The sequence below is a fragment of the Mesocricetus auratus genome, unplaced genomic scaffold, assembly GCF_017639785.1.
Source record: "Mesocricetus auratus isolate SY011 unplaced genomic scaffold, BCM_Maur_2.0 Super-Scaffold_100038, whole genome shotgun sequence".
Taxonomy (NCBI): domain Eukaryota; kingdom Metazoa; phylum Chordata; class Mammalia; order Rodentia; family Cricetidae; genus Mesocricetus; species Mesocricetus auratus.
Window position 1 is genome coordinate 8,873,266 of NW_024429216.1, and position 25,563 is coordinate 8,898,828.

The 25,563-nt window shown below is 55.6% G+C and overlaps 1 protein-coding gene across 1 annotated transcript; it reads left to right on the forward strand.

Annotated features, from left to right (window-relative positions):
* Positions 1–66: 66 nt before the first annotated feature.
* On the forward strand, positions 67–25,410 carry Bckdha (branched chain keto acid dehydrogenase E1 subunit alpha). Its single transcript, XM_040734599.1, is given in 10 exon segments — positions 67–365; positions 14,623–14,802; positions 14,906–14,992; positions 17,736–17,844; positions 21,831–21,992; positions 23,393–23,460; positions 23,462–23,600; positions 23,743–23,884; positions 24,020–24,191; positions 24,943–25,410. Coding segments are annotated over 10 exon segments (1,392 nt in total). The 5' UTR covers positions 67–203; the 3' UTR covers positions 25,114–25,410.
* Positions 25,411–25,563: the final 153 nt, after the last annotated feature.

Sequence of the window (25,563 nt, forward strand, 5' to 3'; positions counted from 1 at the left end):
AGGCCCCCGGGCCCTAAACCCGTGAGCCTCTAGTCAGGTTGTCCTTTTCCTGCCTGACACTGGAGCAACAGTAAGCGGAAGACTGGAGCAGTTTTGGATGACGATGATTGCCAGATGAGCTTACATTCGTGTCCTTGACGCGGGGTGGTTGGAGTGAGATCGCTTATTGGCCTAACTGTGCTGCCATTTGTATAAGGCACCTGATGGGGCAGCCCCACGTCTGGCTCGTGAGAAAGGAGGCGTGGTTAGTGAGCAAGATGGCGGTAGCGATATCTGTGGCCAAGATGTGGAGGCAGAGCCGTGGCCTGGGCCAGGCTGCTCTCGTGGCGCTGCGGCGGCCTGGGGCTCGGGGCTTGGCTGGATCCGTAAGTGCCTGGGCCCCACGGGGGTCTCTCCCGAGGCGACCTGAGACGTAAAGGTTATTCTCGCGGTGTGTGTGGGGGGTCACCGCGGGCTGACAAGCAAGGACCGACTCAGAAAGACAGGACCGGGAGACTCCTCGGGGAGGAGGCACTCGAGGGAAGACTCCCTTCAGAGGAAAAGCAAGGCAGCTCCTTGTAAGCCTCGGTGCAGGAAGAAAACCGGGGCATGGGAGGGGCCAGGATCGGGTCCTACGTTTTTTATCCCTTTACTTAAGATCCAGTTGCACAGCTAGTTGAGCAAGAAACTGATTGGGCTCCTGTGTCCCCCGATCAAAAGGTCAAGGCAGGGGCTGTGCCGCCGGATATTGTTTACAGGCGATCAGTGTATGTTTGTTGACTTCATGAAGGGAGACAAAGAGAACGGGACATCCAGACAGGACCCTTGGTCGACGTGAGTTTTGAAGACAGAATCTCCCTCCCCCCAACCCCCGGTAGTCCAAGATGGCCTTTAGCTCACTCAGATTCGCAGACTGGCGTCGGATTAGAGTCGGTCCTGAGGCTGTCTGTCCTCTTTTTCTCGACTGCCCGCTCTTCTTGGAAACGCTTGAGAAAGCTCAGCGCCCCTTTGATCCATTGTTGCTGAGGGCAGGTGTTGCGGTCTGGTGACGGAGCTAAGTGACAGAGTGCCTGCCTGGCATGTGCCACGTCCAGAACTTGACTCCTAACCCCGTGTGCTCTGGGTATGGTGACGCGTGACTGGTCCCAGCACTCGTGGGATAGAGGCGGGAAGGCCCGGCATTGGAGGTCAGTCTCAGCTACACGAGACCCTGACTCAAAAAACCAAAAAGACTGAAAAAAGAAATCAACGGCCTGGGGTGGAGATGTGTGTTTTTGATCCTAGCACTTAGAGGGCAGAGGCAGGCGGAGCTCTGTGAGTTCGAGGCCAGGCTGGTCTACAGAGCGAGTTCCAGGACAGCCTCCAAAGCTACACAGAGAAACCCTGTCTAAAACCCCAAACCCCAAAAAACAAAACAAAAACCCCAAACAAGATCTTGTCAAAAAAAAAAAAGGAAAAAAGAAAGTTTCTTGCTGGTAATGCCTGGTTAGAGGGTTTTAAAGTAAAATGCCCGTGAGAACAGGTCTGGTTAAGTGATTGGGTTCTGGAGCTGGACCACACGATGTCACCTCCCCGCTCTGCAGTTGTACAGCCTTGGCCAGGGGACTGCTTTCACCTCTGTGTACGGCGCTGAGAGTAGCCCCTTGTTAAGGTGGCTGTGGAAATCCCTGCTTGTGGAAGGAAGCGTTACAAATGGGCCCGGTAGGAGAGGGCAATGGGAACGTCGGCCTTGCATTAGCGGTGAGGACAGAAACCTCAGAGATTGGGAGAGGGAAGGGTGGCCTGCAGGGTGGGGACTGGATCGGCCATGCCCTGATGGAGCATCTGCATGTTTTCTGAGGTTGAGTCTGACCTACGTCCAGTTCTTCGGGCAGTGAAGACGGAATCCGTAGGTGGACGCTGGGGGGGGGGGTTAGCAGAGATGAGCAGGGTCAGCTAGGAGGGAGGCAGGGCTGCAGGACCAGGGTGTGGGCAGGGCAGTGTGCCGCGTGCTCTTCTCTTTGGCTTTGTTCCCTAGCGATCAAATCCGTCGCAGCTGATTTCAGCCCCTGAACTCACTGGCTGGGCAGGTAGGCTGAGCGGAAGTGAGGTTCCCAAGGACAGGTCCCTGTGACTGATTAAATCCGCTCTCCTGCTGGCTCAGACTTCTGTGGCTGTCCCTCTAACTTCTTTTCCCGTCCCATGTCCCTGTGTCGTGTGTCCCCCCACACACACCGTGAACTTTGGCTCTTCCTGCCTCCATCTCAGTGTTCAGATTAGAATCGTTCATCACCGTGCTCGGTTTTATTTGGTGCTGGGGGTCAGACCCAGGACTTATACATGCTAGGCAAGTGCTGTGTCTACTGACCTACACCTAGCCCCATCCCCTTCTCTCCCTCCTTCTTGCATCCTCCCCCCTCCCGTCTCCTCCCCTCCCCTCCCCTCCCCTCTCCTTCCCTGGCCTCCTTCCTTTTTTTTGGTGGTGGTGTGGGGAGTGGGGAGGGATCTGGAACACCTGATGCTCCTGCTTCTTCTTCTCAAATGCTGGAATTTTGGGCATTTGCCATCATGTCTGGCTTCATATTCTCTTCTAATTTCGTTGTTGTTGTTGTTGTTTTGAGACAGGCTGTCCTGTCTGGAACTCGCTCTGTAGATCAGGCAGACCTCAGACTCACAGAGATCTGCCTGCCTCTGCCTCCCAAATGCTGGGATTAAAGGCGTGCACTTGCCTATTTTTTAATCCACTGGGTCCAGTTAATGGTGTACACCGCTGGGGCGTGGGGAACGTGCCAGTGGCCTAAAGACAAACGAGTTTGCCTTCCCCTGAAGCCAGCAACTGCTGATAGCGCTGCATCTGGGCTGGGGTCTTGAGAGCCGCTCCCCAGACCTTGCTGGGGCTTAAGGAGCTGGGTCGATGTTGTGCAGATCTTTTGTGAGTAACCACAGCTGCTGTGAACTGTGCATGCAATAGCTGTGTCACGAGGACACAGATTTTACAGCGACTCCTCCCACCCTCAGGTTCTTGCATTCTTTCTCTCCCCTATTTCACAATGTTCCCTGCACTGTGGAGGGGGTTGATGCTCATGTTCCCAGCCGGGCGCTCTTAGTCACGTACGCTCTGAACAGTAATGCGTCTCTGCGTTTGGCCATTAACCCAGTGCAGTAAGATGCTTCTCTGACCGAGGTTGAGAGCAGCACAGATCTGTGGAGAGAAACATGGCTATCTAGAAGACAGTGTGACAGCATGACCATGTGGGAAACAACATCAGTAGCTTCTGCCTCTAGTTCCTATGGCTTCCTAGCTCTGTGTTTTGACCATGGTTACAGTACCAGGGATGGGCTCCCTCTTGTAGAACAGGCCTTCCATTCAATAAAGAGAGCAGCCCTGCCACAGGCGTGCCCCGTGGGCACACGGGGAGAAAATGAGGTCCCCCTCCCCGGGCTTCCTGCACAGTCCCTTCCAGCGTTATGACGGCATCTTCAGCCTCCATTGGTGCAGCCACTCTAGAAGTGAGCTGGAGGCTTCTTAAAACTATAAGTAGGAGCCGGGTGGTGGTGGCGCACGCCTTTAATCCCAGCCCTCGGGAGGCAGAGGCAGGCGGATCTCTGTGAGTTCGAGGCTGGGCTGGACCGACAGCCTCCAAAACAATACAGAGAAACCCTGTCTCGAAAAACCAAAAAATAAATAAATAAATAAAAACTATAAGCAGGTCTACTATATGACTTGGCTGTATTGCTCCTGGGCGTATGTAGCTACACTCAAAGAATCTTACATCTTACTGCAACGACACTCTATTCACACTAGTTAGGATATGGGATCGACCTAGATGATCATTAAAGAAAACTGAAACCGTGAAATCGGCAGGTAAGTGGATAGAGTTGGAAAAACGTTGCAGATTCGCAGGGGAAGGTCCTAACTTCAGACCTTACGTTTCTAACCGGAAAGCACACATGGAAGGTAGGAAAGTGAAAAGGAAGTGAGAGGAAGCATTTAGGGAAGGGGGAAGGTAGGAAAGTGAAAAGGAAGTGAGAGGAAGCATTTAGGGAAGGGGACAGTAGGTGATAGCCAAGATGAAAGTGGAGATGGGGAGCAGGGGGGGGGTGCTCATACAGATAGCTGTTGGGGAGATGGGGAAGTGAGAGTCCAGACAAGGGTAAATAAAGATTTGTGAAGCAGCTACTTGGGAACCCATGACCTTGACAATTCAAGTGAAAAATCTCCAGTAAGTAGGCGGGGACAGTGAAATTCATATGCTGTGGGAGAACAGGGAGGATACTGGGAGCTAAAGGTTTCAGTTCAAATGGGGCACAGGGAGGTAGGGGAGAGGGGATGTAGGGGAGAATTAACCAAAACTAAGCCTGTCTCAAGAAGCCTTATGATGCCCCGTTAGTTTGCAATCTAATTAAAATTTTTTTCTTGGAAAGTTTAAACAGAAGTACTTCACAGTAGCAAGCACTGTTGCTCCCGGAAGTCAGGGGTCACTGAGAAAGCCTCAGTGTCTGTCGGGCATGGTTGCTATGGGTGGTCCCTTGCTGCTCTTGGTCGCCCACTGTGACTGAATGGTTAGACCCCGTTGCTGAAGGGACCACACACTCAGTTTGGGAACACGTAAATTTTTTTTTATTCTTTTGATACATGATCTCACCCTGGATGGTCTGGAACTCACCTTGTAGCCTGTGATGGCTTTAAACTGGTGGCAGTCCTCCTGCTTCAGCTTCCCAAGTATGGGATGGCAGGACAAGCCGCCCTCCGTGGCTGGAAGGTGCAATTAGTTCTGTCCGGTGGAGACGAGGAGCAGGTCTGGAGGAGGTGGGGAGGATGTCTGCTGTGGGCCAGTTGGAGGGTGGATGAGGAAGAGGGACCCCGTAGCCCCTCCTCTCGGCACCCTTCACTCAACACTGTTGGCTTCTCTGCAGCTCAGGGGGAAGAGAAAGGAAACTCACTGTAGGAGCCAGGCCTGGGGTGGTGACAGTGACACACTCGCACGCACGCACGCACGCTTGCTCTGTCTCTGTCTCTCTCTCTCCTCGCTCTCTCTCTCACTCACTTGGGCTCCGTTGCTAGAATCCCATCCCAGCAGCTACAAAGCTGTGTGTGTTCACTGCACCCTCTGGATATGGTAGTGCATGCCTATAATTCCAGCACTAAGGAAGCAGAGGCAGGAGGATTGCATCAAGCCAGCGCTGCATGGCAAGACCCTGAAAGTTAAAAAAGAAAAAAAAGATTTCCTCTTAAGGCCATTGCAATGGCTCAGATTGTAAGGCAGCTACTGTCAAGCCTGGTGACTTGAGTTGTCTCTGGGACCCAATGGTGGAGAGAGAGTCACTGCCACCGATCATCACACCTCCATGCACACACACAGTACATCAAAACGTAATTTAAAAAGTTAAAGACTTGCCGGGCGTTGGTGGCGCACGCCTTTAATCCCAGCACCCGGGAATCAGAGGCAGGCAGATCTCTGTGAGTTCGAGACCAGCCTGGACTACCAAGCGAGTTCCAGGACAGCCTCCAAAGCCACAGAGAAACCCTGTCCCGAAAAACCAAAAAAAAAAAAAAGAAAAGTTAAAGACTTGGGGCTGGAGAGACGGCTCAGTGGTGAGAGCCCTGGCTGTTCTTCCAGAGGACCTGGGTTCTGTTCCCAGCACCCCGTGGTTTGTGGCTCCTGTTCCAGGGGATTTGATACCACCCTCACACAGACATACGTGTAGGTGAGACCCCAATGCACATAAACAAAAATAAATTATTTTTAAAAACTTAAAAACGTTAAAAATGAAAACTGGAGTAAGGCCGGGTGGTGGTGGCGCACACCTTTAATCCCAGCACTCGGGAGGCACAGGCAGGCGGATCTCTGTGAGTTCGAGGCTGGGCTGGACCGACAGCCTCCAAAACAACACAGAGAAACCTTGTCTCGTAAAAACCAAAAAAAAAAAAAAGAAAGAAAGAAAGAAACCTGGCCGGGTTTTCACATCATGAAACACTTGGTGACTGACAGTTCCAGCACAAGAGTGCTAGGACCCTGCCATTAAAAAAGAGGAAACTGACCGCGCGGTGGAGGCGCTGGCCTTTAATCCTAGCACTTGGGAGGTAGAGGCAGGCGGATCTCTGTGAGTTTGGCGGGGAGGGGAGGAAACAGGTTCAGGGATAGAAAGTCTGAGCATGGAGCCCTGGGTCCCAAAGCCTAACTCCCTTCCAGCTGCCCGGAAGGGGAGGAAGTTTAGTTCTTTTCCATTCTTACAGCACTGAGACACTCAGCCCTGGCCCGCCCCTCCCACCAGCTTCTGTGCAAGACACGTGCTTCTCCTGGAAGAGCTGGGCTAGTACTGGAAGAGCTGGGCTAGTATTGGAAGAGCTGGGTTCAGGCCCCGACGTGCCCTCCTCGCCTGCATCTCACTCACATTGGCCACTTTTTTGTTTGTTTTTGAGACTGCATCCCACAATGTAGTCCTTGGCTGGCTTCGAACTTGCTGTGTAGACCACCAGACTGGCCTGAAACTCAGAGACCTGCCTACCTCTCCCTTTGCCTCCTAAGAGCTGATATTAAAGGAATACACCACCACACTCAGGCATTTTGTTCTGGAATGTCTTTAGTACAGTATTGCTGATCTAACAAGAAACTTATTGTGACATGTGCGTGCCAAGGTGGGGGTCAGAGAACTATTTTGGGTAACAGGTGCCTAAACCAGATGATACATCTTTCTGGCTTTTTTTTTTTTTTTTTTTTTTTGGTAGAGCCTCTATTGGTTGGCCTTGAACATCCAACCTTCCTGCCTTCACGTCCTGAGTACTGGAGTCACTGGTGTGCACCAGCAGGCCTGGCTTCTGTTTCATTTTGTTTTCAGTACTGGGGATCGAACCATGGACCTAGAGGGTGCTGTGCAAGTATGCTACCGTTGAGCTCCACCTCGGGTAGAGAAGATGTCGTCCCATGGGACACAAGTGTCCCGGGCACCCCAGCAGCTTTGTTCCATAGACAGGGCAGGGCTGAGAGTGCATCTGAGGAACAAAGGGTCAAGGGTTCTCTTCTTGCAGGGGCAGAGGAGTGGTCCAGAGCAGGAGTGACCCTCCGGTGGGGACCGGCAGGGCCCTTCAGCCTGTTTAGGCTGGCTCACCCGCTAGCTCCTCGGAAGTACACACTTTATGCCTCCGCTGGTGAAACCAGAGTAACACTTCCCTCAGACCGTGCTGGCAAGGGCTAGAGGGGATGTTTTGGTTTGGTTTTGAGACAGGATCTCATGTAGCTGAGGATCGCTGTGAACCCCTGATGCTCCTACCTCACCGCCGAGGGCTGGGGTTACAAGTGTGGGTTGCCTCGTCCGTCCAGCTAAAGAATGTGGGTTTTGTTGTTTTCCCCGGGGTCTTGTTATGCAGTCCTGCCTTCTGCCCCTACTTCCTGGGTGCGAGGATTAGAGATGTGCAGCGTGCCTGGCCTTTCCTTTTTGATTTAGAGAGAGAGAGAGACAGACAGACAGACACGCAGAGAGCATGCCCTCAGCTGCAGGGGTGTGTCTGCTGGGGCCGGGGATTTCTCGTCACCCTTGAGCTAGAGTTACAGGTGATTTGCATGCTGCCTGTGGGTGCTGGGAACAACTTAGGTCCTCTGTAAGAGCAGCCAGAGCTTTTAACTTCTGGGCTCTCTCTCCAGCTCCCAAGTGGGAGGTTCTTAAGGGGCACTTACTCTGTTCCGAGCACAGAGTAAGTAGGATTGTAGAAATGGCAGCTACTGCTTTTCTCCAGGGAAGGTAACCGGTTTGATGTTGACTGATTCAGGGAAAGAGTGAAATGCCCCCTTGGGCTTTACACCTGCCCTGCAGGCGGTGGGGGGGGGGCTAGGGTTGAAAGTGTGTGTGTGTGTGTGTGTGTGTGTGTGTGTCCCCGTCCCTGAGGCCCAGAGAGCCTGATAGCTTTCCAGTTTGAGCAACGGCCCTAGAGGGAGCTGCTGCTCTCTGCTGTGTTAGCCTCAGGGCTTAAGGCTCAGTGGGTGTTGCCTGTCCTCCACAGAGAGAGTGTAAAGTTAGCAAGCCCACCCCAAATGATAATGTGCCCTAAACCCGCCGTCTCTGGTCAGACAGCCCTGCACATGCAACCGCGCCGCTTGTGGACTGTGTGGCTTTGGACAAGTTGCTTCGCCCCATGAGCCTCAAATGCCACCTTGTTTGATGGAGGTGCCTCACCAGGAGGTTGTGGGGTTCAGTGAACACGGAATAAAGCGCTTCATGTGGCACCTAGGTTCATAGTCAGCTCCTTCTCTGATTGGTTGGTTGGTTTTGGTTTTTTAAGACAGGCTTTCTCTGTGTAGGTCAGGCTGTCCTGGAATTTGCTCTTTAGACCAGGCTGGCCTCGAACTCACAGAGATCCGCCTGCCTCTGCCTCCCGAGTGCTGGGATTAAAGGCGTGCACCACCACCGCCCAGCTTTTTTTTTTTTTTTTTTTTTTTGTCTTTACGATTCATTTTATTTGCTTGGCTGTCTGTGAGGACGGGGAGAGGGAGTGGGCCTCTGAGGCTGGAGTTATGGTGAGTCAGCCGATGTGGGTTCCAGGACTGAAGCCCTGTGTGGGAGAGCAGCGAGTGCTCCTAACATCCCTGTCATGGCGCCAGCCCCACAGCTGCCTCCTGCTGATCTGCTTTGTCTCCTTAGCCTCCAGGGTCCCAGAGCGCCAGGCCCAGAGCCTCTTGTTTGTTTGGTTTTGGTTTTGTTTTAGGGTCCTGTCTTGGAGCCCAGGCTGCCTTTGCACTCTTTCTGCCTCACCCTCCTGATGCTGACCTGACATCCCTGTGCAGCCACGCTGGGCTCTGGAGTCTGTTCTTCCCAGGCCAAAGCATCTCCTCACCCTTGCCTCTCCCTCCCTGCCTGCCCAGCAGCTTTGCCTCACTCCCATTTTCAGAGAATGCTTGTGTCACTTCATGTGGTGTGGCTGGTGACACTTCCTCTAAGGGCTTCACCGGTGTATTATCCCCTGCAGCCCTTTGAGCAAGTCTCTTCTCTTTATGGGGCATGGGTTCAGGGCACTGGGTTCCCGTCCCGATGTCCCACGGTTGGATAGGATTCCAGCCTGGCAGGTTAGGGTTAGCTATGATGACACTCTGCTCCCCTCAGCGTCTACTGCCCATGCTCCCTGTGCGAGCTCTCATCCAGGCCTCAGAGCAAACACTTTGAGTCTACCTGTTTGGTGGGAACAGTTATCACACACACCTGTTAGTGGTTTATGTTTGCCATGCCTTCCTTATGTGTCAGGCACTGGTCTGAGGCATATATCCGTGTGAGCTCATGCCAACCCCATGATAGCCCATGAGACTGTACACCAGAAGGAGAAACTAAGGCCAGGGAATTTTTGTCATGCAGGGCTCTGTGCTGTTCCCAAGGTTCTTTAGAGAATGGCCATGCGGGTGCTTCTGCAGCTGAACCAGGCTGTCCAGCCCCTGTTGGGTTTTTTGTGCTTCAGGGTTTGTCCCAGTCTGAGCAGCTCTGCCCTTCCATGTCACTGGCCATCAGGCCACCCCCTCCAAGAAGAGGCAAAGGAGAAATGGGACGTGGTCCTATCCCTTCTCTGTAGGCTTTTACCACCCATCCCATAATCCAGCATCTTCATTACTGGCCATTTCTGGGAACTCACCGAGTTAGCATAGTGACAGCAAGGGGGCAGGGACAGCCCTCCTCTCCACAGGTTTGGAGAGCATGGTCTGGGCCCGCTCCAGTACGTGACGCACCCATGGATGTCAGATCTCTGACAGCGTGTCCTGCTTGGACCCCCTTGCTCATCCTCAGCCTGCAAGCCCTGCCTGCTGGCCCTCTCCACTGTTCGACTACCCCTTTGGCTTTCCTCTGACTTCAGCTTCAGGCCTTTGATGTAACCACATGGCCTCCCCCATCTCCTCGCTGAAGTTTGCTAGGGCCAGAGTCTGGTATCAAACTCCCCAACCTAAGGTGCAGTGGTTCTTCTCACGCTCCCCATCCTCCCAAGGTGCCCTCATCTCTGATCTTCCCGATTTCTTACCTGTGCAGTCTTTGTCTTTTGGTGGAGTTGATTTGGTTTTGAGACAAGGTCTCAGTATGTGGGTCAGGCTGACCTTGAACTCATTATTCTCCTGCTTCAACCTCCTGAGTGGTGTCACAGCTAGGGTTTCTATTGCTGTGAAGAGACACCATGACCATGGCAGCTCTCATAAAGGAAAACATTTCATTGGGGCTGGCTTCCAGTTTCAGAGATTTGGTCCGTTAATGGCTGCACACAGGCAGACACAGTGCTGGACCAGGAGCCAAGAGGTCTCCATCTGAATCTACAGGCAGCAGGAAGAGAAGAGACCCCAGGCCTGGCTTGAGCATTGGAAACCTTAAAGCCCACCCCCAGTGACACACTTCCTCCACCAAGGCCACGCCTCCTCATGCCACTTCTAAGCTTCAAATCTGAGTCTGTGGGCCATTCTCAGTCAGACCACCACAGTGGGGTCCTAGGCATGTGTCATCTGACGTGTTTGTTTTCATAGTCTCGCTTGAAACTGTGGGGGAGGGTGACCTTGAAGTGACCCTACCCTCTCTACCTCTTGAGTGCTGTGATTATAGGATCTGCCATCATGATTGCCTGCTGCAGTGCGAGGGATCTAATCTGGGGCTTTGTACGTACCAAATAACTACTCAGCCAGACGAACTACATCTGAAGCCCTGCTTTTGTTTTTGTAATTAAAAACTGTTTTTTTCTTGAGATAGTGTCTTGTTATGTGGTCCAGGCTGGCTTTGAACTCATGATCCTCCTGCCTCAGCCTTGAGAATACTCAGCTTCTGGGCATGCTCTGTCATGCCTACCTTTCTTTGCTTTTGAGACAGCTCTCCTTGTCTAGGCCAGGCTGGTCTCGCGGTTGCAATCTTCCTCCCTCCGCCTCTCTGGCGCTGGCATTACCCGCATCACCAAGTGCTGCTTCCCTCCCCGTTTCCAGGCACACACTGTGCCCAGGCCTGCATGAACCCCTGTGTAGGTCACCCAGGGAACTTTGCACACAGCCCTGTGCAGCTTTTTAGACATGAGAACATTCAGTGTTTGTGGAGAGCCACCCTGTCAGCTCGGAAAGTGGTGCCCAGGTCCGTCTGACTCAAGAGCCACAGAACTCAACCAGCCGCTCATTCGCCCAAGTGTTGGGTAATTACTGTGGAGCGCTTGTTGTGCAAGCCTACTTGGCCCCCTCCCCTGCCTTGCGGGGTGTGTGGGAGACCAATGCAGAACAAAGGAACCTTCCAGGTAGGTATCTGGCTCCTACTGTGCCTGGAGCAGGGCGAGGGAGGCTGCTGGCTTCCTCTTCACACAAACAGAACAAGTCTGCTGGCCCCGAGTGGTGCCAGCCCGAACCTGCCCTGCCGTTGGGAGTGATAATTTCCTCACAGCCACAAATGCTGATAATCATGCCCAGGAAACTCGCTGCCCGCTGGAACCCGGCGCCTTGGCCGCCACAGTTAAGAGGAGGGAGGGACCCACTGTTTCTGTGGCTTCCCTCCATGTGAAGCCTCGGCTGCTGACCTGAGAGGAAGTCTGGCTGCTGTGGGGAAAGACGCAGATCTGTGGGAACTGGGCAAGCTGCGGCAGGGGGCTCGGGGCCCCGGGGCCCCGGGGATGGAGTCCCAGCCCTGCCAGGTCGGAAGGCCAGTTGTGACGCGTGCTTTTAGACTTGTGGCCCTGGCGCAGGCTGTTTCACCTCCCGAAGCCTTTGAGCCCCCCTCTCCTGGCAGGTGGTGTGTAATCTGCACTGATGCCCTAGGAAGCGAAGCTCCGCCTGGCACCCTGCTCGTTAGTCACCCCCTGAGCATTTGGGCTTCTCCGTGGCTTTGCCAGCCATGCTTTCTCTGTTCTGTTACCTACTGTGGCAGAACGACCCAGAAACGTTTAGTTAGCAACAAGCTGGCATTGTTGGAAGATGGCACTCTGTCTCTTCCTTCCGCCCCTCCCCCTTGCTCTGAGGTCGTTCAGCTTGTCCCTGTGGGTTTTCAGTAAGAGATAGTGTGGGACGGCGTGGACCTGGACAGGTGGGCCTCTGTCACCCAGCGTGTCTCGGGATAGCCCCCTGCTCCCGCCCCGTAGCCTCTCCTGAACTGGGCTGCTCACATCTTATCTTCTTCATGGACATGGAGGAGACTGGCTCTCTAGGAAGTCTGAGGACAGATGGCCGAAGCCTCTGCGTTGACGAGAGAAGTCTGAGTCTGGTTTTTGCTGTGGCCAGCGTTTTCTGTCAGGTGGCCGTTTCCTGGAACTTGACATCAGGGCAGGAACTAGACATCCCCTTCTAGGCTGCAAGGACGGCTGCCTGCTGTTCCTAGAGCTCTGCACAGACGGGAAGCTCTGTCCCTTCCTAGATAACCTCAGTGTACAGTCCAACTGTTTGGTTTACTTTTTGTGCTTTGCTTCCCAGTGTGAAGCAAAGGTCTTCTGTAGCCCAGGTTGGCCCTTGGCAGGTGATATCCCACCGCTGCCTCCCAAGCTTGCGCCCTCGCTCCAGATGGAACCCAGGGCTTCATGTGCACGAGGCAAGCGCTCTGTCTAGTGAGCCGCATCTCCAGCCTTTTTTATTTTTTATTTCTTGAGACAGGGTCTCATGTTGCCCAGACTGGTCTCGAACTTGCTATGTAGCCAAAGGTGATTTTGAACTCCTGATTCTCCCATCTCCACATCCCAGGTGCTGGGATTAGAGCTTGGGCTACCAAGCCCAACTTGATTATCTTTAAAGAACGATGCCACTCTGTAGCTTAAGCTGGCCTTGGTCTTGTGGCATCTTCTCTGTGCACCCCACCCCAGGAATTCTAAATGTGCACCACCTTACCTAGATTTTCACTTTGTGTCCGTGGTGGGGTTTTCTGTGTCTCAGGGTTGTCCTGGAACTCAGCATCCTCCTGCCTCAGCTTCCTGCATGCTGTGATTACAGGAGGTGCTGCTGTGCCTGGTTCCATGGTCAGTTTATATGTAAACGGTAGAGCACTCAAGAGCAAGAGAAACTTCTGGAAACCAGATTTCTTTCTCCTCCTTCCCCTCTTCCTCCTCCTCCTCCTCCTCCTTTTTTTCCGAGACATGGTTTCTCTGTATAACCCTGGCTGTCCTGGCACTCACTCTGTAGACCAGGCTGGTCTCGAACTCACAGAGATCTGCCTGCCTTTGCCTCCCGAGTGCTGGGATTAAAGGCGTGCACCACCACTGCCTGGCTGGAAACCATATTTTTCAGGGAGAGGAACTTAATCAGTTTTATGATCTGAGACGTGTGACGTCCCTATGGGACTTCTGGCTGCTCTGAGCCCTCTGTAGGTTTCCACAGAGAACATTGCCAGCCCTGTCTTTCTGGGTTTTGCATATTCTGTTCCCCTTGGCCGGCACCGTGTTCTCCCTGGCTGCTCGTTACTCTATGGGACTTGAGGTTTTTGTTTTTATTTTTTTTGAGACAGTGTTTCTGTTTGGCTGTTGTGGAACTCACTCTATGGACCAGGCTGGTCTTGAACCCAAAGATCTACCTACCTGTGCCTCCTGAGTACTGGGATTAAAGGTGTGCGCCACCACTTTGGAACTCAGTTCTTATGTCCCCCCTGTTCCTGCTTGTTTGGCATGCCTTCCCCTTCTAGGCTGCAAGGACGGCTGCCTGCTGTTCCTAGAGCTCTGCACAGGCTGGGAAGGAAGCAGGTGCTCAAATATTTGCTGACTGGGCCAGTTTGGCTTTAGCCCAGGAGCTGCCCTGGTAGGGGGAGGGCACCGATGTGTGTGATGCACTTTGTCAGGTGAGAGAAGGGAAGGACAGAGGTGTAGCAGGATTCATCGCAGGTAACGTTTGCAACCTATAATCCCAGCCCCCAGAGTAAGACAAGAGGATTGTGAGGGTGTGGCCAGCCCCAGCTTCCAGATGCACTTTGTGGCAAGCATGCCTGCCTTTCTCTCTCTCTCTCTTTTCCTTCCTCCCTCCCTTCATTTCTTTCTTTCTATTTACTTTGGTTTTTCAAGATGGTTTCTCTGTGTTGTCCTGGCTTCCTGGCACCACTCTGTAGACCAGGCTGGCCTCAAAAGCAGAGATCTGTCCGCCTCTGCCACCATTGTCCAGCTGAGACACCACATTGTTAAAAAGAATAGCAGGCATTGTGGGGCATGCCTATAATGCCAGTATTTGGGAGGCTGAGGCATGATGACCATGAGTTCAAGGTTAGCTTGGGCTACACAGGAAAACTGTCTCAAACGCGAGTGCGCGCGCGCACACACACACACACACACACACACACACACACACACACACACACAAAACAAACAAAAAAACCTGGGCCTGGCCTACATAGCAACAATCTGTCTTTAAAAGAGGCAATCCCAGCTGGGCAGTGGTGATGCATGCCTCTAATCCCAACATTCAGGAGGCAGAGGCAAGTGGGTCTTTGAGTTCAAGGCCATCCAGGTCTACAGAGTGAGTTTCAGGACAGCCAGGGCTATGCAAAGCAACCCTGTCTCAAAAATAAAAAACTACAAAGCAACAACAAAAAACTGTCTGTGGAGTCACAACTCTGTGGAGGTGAGAGGATTAGGGCTTCAAGGCTAGCCTCAGAGAGAAGCAAGTGTGAGGCTAACCCGCGCGCCTTCCCGCCATGTCAGCCGGCAGGGAGGACTGAGCCGGCTGCAGCCTCCGCTGCTCCTGAGGAGGCTCTTCTCTGCTTCTCTCCCAGCGCCCCAGCACGCAGCAGCAGCAGTTCCCATCCTTGGACGACAAGCCCCAGTTCCCAGGGGCCTCGGCAGAGTTTGTAGACAAGCTTGAGTTCATCCAACCCAATGTCATCTCCGGCATCCCCATCTACCGTGTCATGGACCGCCAGGGCCAGATCATCAACCCCAGCGAAGACCCCCATGTGAGGCTGCTCCCCGCTCCCAGGCTCCCGGGCCCCTATTCCCAGGTCCCTTGCCTGACTCCTCTGGTCCCAACTTTGCCCATGTGTCTGCCTCTGCCTGCAGCTGCCCCAGGAGGAGGTACTGAAGTTATACAGGAGCATGACACTGCTCAACACCATGGACCGGATTCTGTACGAGTCCCAGCGGCAGGTAAGTGGGGGCAGGCTGGAGCAGGGTGGGGTCATCCCCGGTACCTGCCTGTGCTTGTATTCAAGGAATGCACCAAGGACGGGAGGCGTGGGGATCTTCTCAGTGGTGCCCTGAGAGCTCATGGGGTTCTCTGGGGATGCTGGAAGAATGTGTGAAGGAACCCTAAAAATACCTGCCGTGTGCACAGCCGAGAAAGGTTCCACACGTGCCTAGTCACAGCCATGACTTCAGGCGGGACATTTCTCTCGTCTCTGCCCTGGTCTCCACACGGCGTGTTGGCTGGGTACTGAGCTCAGTGGTAGAATTCTTGACCTGCTCTGGGTTCCGTCACTGGCTCTACAAATAAGTAAGCAAACTACTTAAAAAGCCAGGCATGGCTGCCTGCTGTAATCCCAGTGCTTGGGTGGCTGAGGTGGTAGGACAGCCTCGAGTTCCAGGGCAGCCTGAACTACAAAGTAGACGCTGTCTCAAAGGTGCTCCTCCTCCCGCAGATACACAGTGAGTGAGCTGGTGACCTAGCCTGCTGGGGTGGGGTAGGAGAATTAGCTGTCAGCCTGTGTCTGAGGCGTGCGCTTAGGCTCGAGGGACGGAGCTCCTCACTCCAAAGGAACGCTTAAGAAACAAAATCAAGCTGGGCGGTAGTGGCGCACGCCTTTAATCCCAGCACTCGGGAGGCAGAGGCAGGCGGATCTCTGTGAGTTTGAGGCCAGCCTGGTCTACAGGACAGCCAGGGCTGTTACACAGAGAAACCCTGTCTCTAAAAACAAACAAACAAAAAAAAAAACAAAAAACAAAAAAAAAAAAGAAGAAGAAAATGAAAAGCAGTATTTAACAGGAGACTGGTTTGTCCTCTTTATAAAAGAAGCTCGGGATGGGGGCCTGGAACTCATTGAGTGGCCGCTGAGTGGCAGAGGTGTCCGCCTCCCTCTCCCTCCGTGCTCTGCTGTGCGGTGCAGCATTGGCCTCTGTCTTCACGGTGTCCTTATGCCTCTCACCGTCCCGATGGCTGCGGGTCTCATCCCATCTCTCCTCACTCTCGTCTTCATAGAGCCTCTCGGACCTCCCCTGATAACGTGTGCCCACAGGTCCTCAGCTCTTCCTCGCTCCAGGGAGACTGGCACGACCCTTCGTCTGGGTAGCTCCTGCCTGTAGCAGAACAGGAGGCGGGGAGGGCTCTGGGTGGACAGGTTCTGCCACTAGCCCAGGGTGGGGGTGCACCTCAGGCTCCTCCACATGCTGAACGCCACAGCCCCGCAGGCCCTGCGTGTCCAGTAGCCGCCCACCCACTTGGCTCCCCACTTAGAGAAAAGCCTTTCTTCATTGCTCTACTGCAGCTGGACAGCCAGGCTCCAGGGGCAACGCTGAGCTCCACAGGGATGCGGGTCCCGAGGGGCAGTCAGGAAGACTGCTTCCACCATCGTGGGTGACGTCAGTTCCGTCCTACGCCAGGGTTCCCCAGCTCTCCGGCCAGACTTCCATCTTGGGCCCCAGACCTAGCTGGCACCATCTTTGCTCATCCTCCAGCAGAAGCCTGTGCAGACGTGACCTGTGTCCCTTCCTCCTCTAACCCATTGCTCAGTGTTGGGCACTGCCAGCCACCCTCCTCGCCTACCCTGGCACCCCAGTCTCCTAGCAGCTCCGCGTGCAGCACTGTCCCTCTGCTGCTCCTTCTCACGGAATGGCGTTGGTCTGCGCCTGCTGCCTTGGGCTCACAGGACGGCTACCGTAGGTCCAGGCATGGTGCCTCTGAGCAAGGCAGAAAGAAGGTGGGGTGGGGTCGGGGTCGGGGCGGTGCCAGCAGTAGTCGCCCTATCCCGAAAAGCACATTCCGTTAAAGCTTCGGATTAAACTGCCCCTGACCAGCCACTTCTGGCTGGCAAGGGAGGCTGGGAAACCCAATGTCTTTTCCAGGTCCAGGAAAGAGAGGCTAAGGTAGCTGTCCTGGGGTGCAGGGGGGGGTCACTCTTAGCACCACTAACTTGGCTTTTGAGGACCCATCCATCTGTCCCTCCCTTGTCTCCCCAGGCCCCTCCCTTGGCTCGCTGCTTTCCTTGCTTTCTCCATCCTTCCTGCAGGGTTCTCCAGCCATTCCAAGACTGGAGTGTGGCCGCAGCACCCCTGCAGACTGTCCCGATCACCTCGTCTCCCCTCCCCTCTTGTCATGCCGTGTCTCTCCTTGTCCCTTTGTCTGTCCTTCTCCCTGCCTGCCTTGCCCACTGCAGCGGGCTCTCCACACCTGCTTGTCACTCAGCCCTCACCGTCCACTCGGTTTCCTCTGGACGCAGCCCAGCCCAGCCCAGTGATGGCTAAGTTGATGGGTGATCCTTACAAGTTAGGCAGGGGGCTGGGCATGGTGGCACACCCCTTTAATTCCAGCACCCAGGAAGGAGAGGCAGGCAGATCTCTATGAGTTCAAGGCCTGCTTGGACTACATTGTGAGTTCAGGATAGCCAGGGCTATGAAGAGATCCTGTCTCAAAAAAGCAAAACAAGGCTGGGCATTGGTGGCGCATGCCTTTAATCCCAGCAGTCGGGAGGCAGAGGCAGGCGGATCTCTGTGAGTTCGAGGCCAGCCTGATCTACAGAGTGAGTTCCAGGACAGCCTCCAAAACCACAGAGAAACCCTGTCTTGAAAAAAAAAAACAAAAAAACAAACAAAAAAAAAAGCAAAACAAAAATCAGGCAGGGTTCTCTGTCAAGGACTGCTGTAACCAAGCCCGGGCCTCTGGCCCCTTCACCCCCAGGGCCGGATCTCCTTCTACATGACCAACTATGGTGAGGAGGGGACTCATGTGGGCAGTGCCGCCGCCCTGGACCGTACAGACCTGGTGTTTGGCCAGTACCGGGAGGCAGGTATGTCTGCTGGTAGTTGGCTCCTGGGGTCTCCATTGAGCCCCACAGTTCGGTTTCCCTGAGGGCCCTTTCGGGAGCCCAGGCAGCAGCAGCATCGCAGGCAGGGCAGCTGAGGTGTCACTTTGGAGAGGCAGTCTTCCCCCAGGGCCCGGAGTACAGCGAGTGTCTCTTGCAAAGAAGGGCACCCACTAGTCTCCTCTGAGCCACCACGTCCCCGTCTTCAGAGTGGCAATGAGGAGGCACCTGAAGTTAACGTCCGCGAGACGCCTGCTGGGGGTCAGGCCTGGCTGGGGGCACCGCACACTCTGTAGACACCTGCCTACCCAGGGCAAGGGTGCGTGGACTCTTCTGAGGTGCTGTGTTCCCTGGGCAGCAGGGGCAGTGGGAGGGTCCTGAGTGCAGTGTGGATCTTAGTTTTGGCAAGAGAGATGGCCATAGAGCGAAAGGAAGGAACAGAGAATGAGACGGGGGGCTGGGGATGCTTGGGGTCCTGCAAAGAAGCTACCCCTGCTCCAAAGCCACAGAGAAACCCTGTCTCGAAAAACCAAAAAAAAAAAAAAAAAAAAGAAGCTACCCCTGGTGGTACCAACCAGGCAGATGTTGAGCCTGGTAGGCCTGCCCCATCTTAGGCAGCACTTGGCCATGCTGTCCTGTTTATAAGGAGGTGGCAGCCCCAGCTGGCTGCTGTAAAGATCCTGGCTGAGCACTTGGAGTTAGAGGCCCTTGTTATTGGAACTGATTCCAGGGGCAGCTTTTCAGAGGTGGGGTAGCCAGGATGACTTTCCAGAGGCCTCTTCAGATAAGCCGGGCATCCAGTCTAGAGCTGGGCCAGCCCCTCCCGTACTGGATTGGGACATACAGCTTATGATGGTTAGGGTCAGGGAAAGCCGAGTTCCCAAGGCACCGGGGACCTGTAGGCTCTTGTGCTGGGGGGGGGCGGGGTGACAATTCAGGGAGAGGAGTGAGGCCACCCATCCCCTGCTTCACAGCCCACCTGTTGTGTTGAGCTGCCTGTCACTGTGGAGAAGCCTGGCGTGGAGCATGTGATACTAATTCCAGTCCTCAGAGCACTGAGGCAGGGAGACTACAGTTTGAGGCCAACCTGGGCTACATAGCAAGAGTCTGTCCTTAAAAACCACAGACCCCAAAGCAACCAACTGTGGTGTGGGAGTTGATGGGGTCATAGCAGCAGGTGGTCGTCACAGAGCTTTGTCTTGTCCCCTCACTGCAGAGCATAGGCAGGCACTCTGGGGCTAGGGCTGGCCTGGATTGGCAGGCTCGTGGGGGTCCCTTTCCCAGCCAGTGAGGCCATTGTCCTTGTTAATTGTGGGAGCCAGGCAAGCATCAGCAGGGACAGAGTGAGGTCCCTGGGCCCAGGCCATCTGCCTCCTACAGGGTGGGGCGTATGAGTCCTCTCCACCCAGGTCTGACCCAGCGACAGCCTTCTCTGTTTGTCCCCCTGGCTGCCCGTGGCCATATGGGACATCCCCGACTGGGGTGGCGACAGGGAGTGGTGCTGGTCAGGACTGGGAAGCAGCAGCAGGTGCTGAGGAAAGCAGTAGGTCCCAGGGGACCCGCAGTCCCTGGCGCAGGCCAGATCCACCTGGGTGCTGTGTGCAGCGGAGGCTGTGGGTTTTGTTTGTGTTTGGTGGCAATGGAGACGGAGCCCAGGGCTTCACACACGGGACAGGCACGTTACCGCTAGGCCCCACCTGAGTCCGGGACTCTGTGTATGGTCTTCTCGCCCCCGCGTAGTGATTCTCATGGAGAAGCCCAGAGCCTGTGTCTGGGTTCGTGGGCCAGTCTCATGGCGTCCGCCCTCCTCCGCCGGGGCCCCTCCTCCGTCATTGTCCAGGGTAGCCAGACCTTTGCCCATTTATAGTGCCCATTGGGAGACGTGGAGAGATGACTCTGAAGGCCAGGCATGGCGGCACGTGTGGAAGCAGAGGCAGGAGGATTGCCACAAATTCAAGGCCAGCCTGGCCTACATAGACAGTGCAGACCAGCACTTGGGAGACAGAGGCAGGCAGATCTCTGTGAAGCCAGCCTGATCTACACAGTGAGTTCCAGGGTAGCCAGGGCTACTTAGTGCAGTCAGTCTCAAGAAAAACAAGCTGCTTGTCATGTGACTCCATTAACTATCCTTTGTTTTGAGGCAAAGGCTGGTCTGGAACTTGCTCTGTAGACCAGACTGGCCTTGAACTCAGAGACCCACCTGCCTCTGCCCCCCGAGTGGCAGTGAGCCACCATGCTCCTTTAACTTTTCATAAGATCAGCTCTGCAGTAAAGGGTTAGGAAGGACACGTGGCAGTTCCTTCTGTGAGAGCTCAGACTCTGGGGACCACAGGACATGATGGCCCACAGCATTGCCCCCAAGGTCTGGGTGTGAGTTGGGGCCCCCTTCAGTGATGTTGAGAGAGTCCCAGCTTATCCTGAAGCAGTCACAGACCCTCTGTGTTAGCCAGGGTTTCCACTGCAGGGAAGACACCCATGGCCACAGAAACTCTAATAAAGGAAAACATGTAATTGAGGCTGGCTTACATTTTCCGAGGTTTAGTCCATTGCCACCATGGGTGGGGAGCAGGGAGCAGGCAGACACGGTGCTGGCTACACCTGGATATGCAAACGATAGGAAGTGGACTGAGAGGCTGGGCGTGGCCTGAGCATATATGAGACCTCAAAGCCCACCTCCTCAGTAACGGACTTTCCCCAACAAGGCCACACCCACTCCAACAAAGCCACACCTCCTAATAGTGCCACTCCCTTTGGGGGCCATTTTCTTTCAGACCACCCCTCCTCCAGTCCTCTGACTTAGCAGACAGGGCCCTTTGATGGTGACTTAGGGTCCAGCAGGGATTTTATTTGAAGAAGGGTTTTATTTTTGTGGATAGGCGTTTCCTGTCCATGCAGGTGTGACTTGGTGGCCCGTACTTAAAGGAGGTGCGTTAGTTCAAGGGACAAATCTCACAGTTTCTCATTGGGGGGAAAAAAAGTCTCTGGCTGGGGCTGTGTCAGTGGAAGAACATTTTCTGGCATGCGTGCCTGTGGTGGTGCCATGTCCTGCAGTGTGAAAAAGGAGAGGGAGGGGCTGACAGTGTCGCGGCCCATGGGCCAGTGGGTGGCACCTTGTGTCTGTGGGGGAGGCCAGCACGCAGCGATTTGTCTTAGGATATTTAGTGAGACAGCATCTCACTCTGCAGACCAGGCTGGCCTGGAACCCACAGATCTGCCTGCCTCTGCCTCCTGAGCACTGGGACTAATGGCGTGCGCCACCAGGCCTGACCAGTGATTTATTTAAGAAAAGAAAACATGAAGTCGGAAGCGGGGTGGGGTGTTCCCAGAAAGAGTTGGAGGTCAGGGTGAGTGGTTGGAGGCGTGGGCATGACCTGAATACATTGTACTCATGTGTGAAATCACCAGATCATTGCTTTAAAGCCACTGACCATGTGCCCTGAGGGCTGGAACCAGGTTCCTACAAAGAAAGTCCTAGAACTGGGCAGTGGCAGCACACCTTTGATCCCAGCACTCACTCGGGAGGCAGAGGTCACTGTGAGTTCAAGGCCAGCCTGGTCTACAGAGCGAGTGCCAGGACAGCCAGGACTATATAGAGAAATCCTGTTTTGAAAAACCAAAACAGACAAACAAACTAAAACCCCGAAACCAAAGGAACAAAAAGAAAGACCTTGTCTGCCATTTTCTGTGCAGTGCTGCCCTGTCGTATGCAAAGTCCAGTTACACCCATTCAGAGATGGGCGTCGGGAGATGCTAACATTACCCAACCGTTCACCCCTGTCTGACAGTTACCCAGAGGAATTATAAGTCTCTTCTGGGATAGGCCGTATCCGTGGCACCTGCCAGTCCTTGTGAGCCCTGAGTTTGCCTGCCTGGCCTAGGTAGGAAGGGGCTGGCTCCAGGCTGCCCTCAGGGTGGGCCTGACCCTCCCCCAGGGCACTGCTGACCAGGCTCACGGCTGCCTGCTCCCCCAGGTGTGCTCATGTACCGGGACTATCCTCTGGAGCTGTTCATGGCCCAGTGCTATGGGAACGTGAATGACCCCGGCAAGGGCCGCCAGATGCCCGTTCACTATGGCTGCAAGGAGCGACACTTCGTCACCATCTCCTCTCCACTGGCCACGCAGATCCCTCAGGGTAAGGACGCCTGCTTCGCGCACGCAGTACCCATGACACCTCTGTGTGCAGCAGGCCCAGGCCTTCTCCAGCTGCTGCTTGGGTGCTGGCTGCTGTCAGAGCCTGGCCTGTGTCCAGGGCTTTCAAGGGACCTCTCAGAGGAGGGCTCCATGGTGCCCATGTCGCTCAGCAGCCCTGGGTGATCACGGTCACACTGCACTCCCCAGACTCTGTCCGTCCCTCTGACCCTCCTCTCCACGCCAGCAGGACCAGGCGCTGCCTCGCTGTCACATCAGACTGTCTGGTGGCACTGTCAGTTGCTGTGGTAGTAACTGCTATCGTGGATTACTATCGCTGTTACAGAGAACAGGAAACGGAAGGCGAAGAAGGAAGTGACTTTCTAGGGTCTTGTGGTAGCGGGGAGGGCGGGAACTCGCTCATGGTTCTTGTGACTGCAGAGCCCGCGCTCTACCCTGCCCCGGCTAGCTTTGGTTCTCAGAGCCAGGTAGACTCCCCAGAGCATGCCGTAGGTGCCCCGAGGCCCCTGGCATACTACAGAGACTGTGCCCACACAACACACAGACCAAGGTTCAGCTCTCTTGTGGCCCCTGGGCCCAGAGTCTGATGGGGGTGTGTCACAGTAGCCGTGTGGCGGATGGCGGAGCTCTCTCTGAGCTGGCCTTGGCCTCACTATCCAGTGTGGCGCCCCAGAGGCCTCAGTCAACAGATGCGTGTGGCGACCACTGGCTTTCTGAACAAGAGTCAATGTGGGCCTGTTGATGCTGATGTTGGGTTGGGGGAGACCCGTAGGAAAGAGTGAAGAGGCGGTGCCAGGGAGCTTCATGCAGGCTTAGGAAGCCAGGCGGGGCAGTGTCTGGGGGCGGGGCAGTGTCTGGGGGCGGGGGTGGCAGAGGCACCAGGGCCGTGTGGAGGGAGCTGTGAGGCGTTCGTATGTCTCGTTAGGACCAGACCAGGGGACTGAGGGCGTGCGTGGGTACAGAGCGGGTGGGGCCTGTGGCCTTTGCCTGTTGCAGAGACTTCGGCCCACAGTGACTGAGAGCCCACAGTTAGGAAGGAATCTGCCAGACTCCCACTGTTAAGAGTCCTCTAGCTGTCCCTCGGATGACAGATGAAGGGGCAGTGGGCTACGCGGTAACTAGGATACGAAGTGCTGGCGGCTTGGCCTTGGTGGGGGAGGTCGAGATCTGGCTGCCCTTTGAAGATGGTTGGGTGTGAGCATGGCGGACAGGAGTCAGGGGTGCACATTTCTCCCGAGAAAGTAGTCAGCTGAGAGGGAGAAGGCTGTGATGAGCAGGCCTTCCCTAGCCTGGAGCTGTGCGTGCGTGCGTGTGCGTGCGTGCGCGAATCTGCACGTGTCTGCTTATTCCTGTTTGCGCCCTTTCATCCATGTTTCCATGCAGCGGTGGGGGCAGCCTATGCTGCCAAGCGGGCCAATGCCAACCGGATTGTGATCTGTTACTTTGGCGAGGGGGGCAGCCAGCGAAGGGGATGCTCATGCTGGCTTCAACTTTGCCGCCACCCTGGAGTGTCCTATCATCTTCTTCTGCCGGAACAACGGCTATGCCATCTCCACCCCAACCTCCGAGCAGTACCGTGGGGACGGCATCGGTAAGGGCCCTGCTCCCACCGCTCCCCTCCCTTCCTCTCCCATGGGGTCTGACTGGGCGAGGGCCCAGGAGGCAGTAAACGGGCATGCTCCTCTCCTCCCCTTCGCCCTTCGCCCTGACGGGTACCCTCTCTGTCCCTGCAGCGGCTCGGGGCCCTGGGTATGGCATCCTGTCGATCCGCGTGGACGGCAACGATGTGTTTGCAGTGTACAACGCCACCAAGGAGGCCCGGCGGCGGGCGGTGGCGGAGAACCAGCCCTTCCTCATCGAGGCCATGACCTACAGGTGCCTGCCTCGCTTTGATCACTGCAGCCAAAGCTCTGACCAGCCCTGCCCTGCCGGGCCCCACGCATGGCCTTGTCCCTCGTCTGTCCTTTCGTGGCCCCACCCCCACTGAGCCCCGTCTGCTCCTCTGAGCAGGATTGGGCACCACAGCACCAGTGACGACAGCTCGGCGTACCGGTCGGTGGACGAGGTCAACTACTGGGACAAGCAGGACCACCCCATCTCGAGGCTGAGGCAGTACCTGCTGAGCCGGGGCTGGTGGGACGACGGGCAGGAGAAGGCCTGGCGGAAGCAGTCTCGGAAGAAGGTGAGCGCCCGGGAGCCCCCAGCCCGAGTGTGCTCTGCGGCTCCGGCACGGGCGGGCACGGGGAGAACTCCGGGAGGACAGGCGTGCAGGACCTGGGTGCTCGCACTGACTCAGGGAAACTCGTGCCCATAAGTGGCCCCTGGAGCCAAGCTGCCTCAGCGAGTCTTCAGAGTGGAACCCAGAGCAGGTCGTCTGCGTTTCCTGCCTCTAGGTGCCCAGGGATCGGCTTCCTGACTGTCATGTGAAGCGGGAGTACTCACCTGGGCTGTGGCTGCTGCTGCTGTCCACCCTTTGTGGGTGCCGGCTCAGCCCTGACCCCAGCGTCCCGAAGAGCCCTTCCCTTCTCTGCGCCCCGAGCCTAATCCTGCTCCCTCGCTTGTCCAGTGCTCAGTGCAGGGTCAGGTCCCTGCAGGCCAGGGCGGGGTCTGGAGTGTTTCTAACCCCAGGTCCCTGCAGGCCAGAGGGGGGGGCTTCTAACCCCAGGTCCCTGCAGGCCAGGGCGAGGGGGGGTTCTAACCCCAGGTCCCTGCAGGCCAGGGCGAGGGGGGTTCTAACCCCAGGTCCCTGCAGGCCAGAGTGGGGGGGGCTTCTAACCTCAGGTCCCTGCAGGCCAGGGCGAGGGGGGGCTTCTAACCCCAGGTCCCTGCAGGCCAGAGTGGGGGGGGGTTCTAACCCCAGGCTCAGGCCTGGAGGTAGGGGAGGGAGAAGGCGTCAGCCTCTTGTGACCCTCCCCTTCCCTCGCCTCCCCCAGGTGATGGAGGCCTTTGAACAGGCGGAGCGGAAGCTGAAGCCCAACCCGAACCTGCTCTTCTCTGATGTGTATCAGGAGATGCCAGCCCAGCTCCGCAGGCAGCAGGAGTCACTGGCACGGCATCTGCAGACCTACGGGGAGCACTACCCCCTGGACCACTTTGACAAGTGAGGCCCTGGCCACCAGAGATGCTCCCTCTGAGTGGGGTGGGGTGCTCCCTTAGGCAGCTCTGCTAACAGGCTCAGTGGCCAGGGTGGCACGGCAGACTGTCACGGGGTGACTCCCACCCCCATTCCTGCTCCTCCAGGCTGCTCCACCGGGGCCCAGTGTTTGCTGAGGCGCCAATCTCCCCTTCACCCGTAACAGTGCCTTTTAGGGGTGGCCAGGGGAGACCCTCTAGGCAGGCGGCCCTGGACCTGCCTGCATCAGAGCTGGTCGCGAGTGAATAAATCGGGGCTCTACCTTTTACGATCTGCTTCCCTGTGTGTGAGGGGCAAATGGAGGAGAGAGGCCAGCGTGGCTGATTTGGTTTTTGTGACAGGGTCTCACTGTGTAGCCCAGGTTGGCCTGGAATTTGTGATCTTCCTGATTTAGCTTGAGTTCTGGAATTATAGGAGTAGA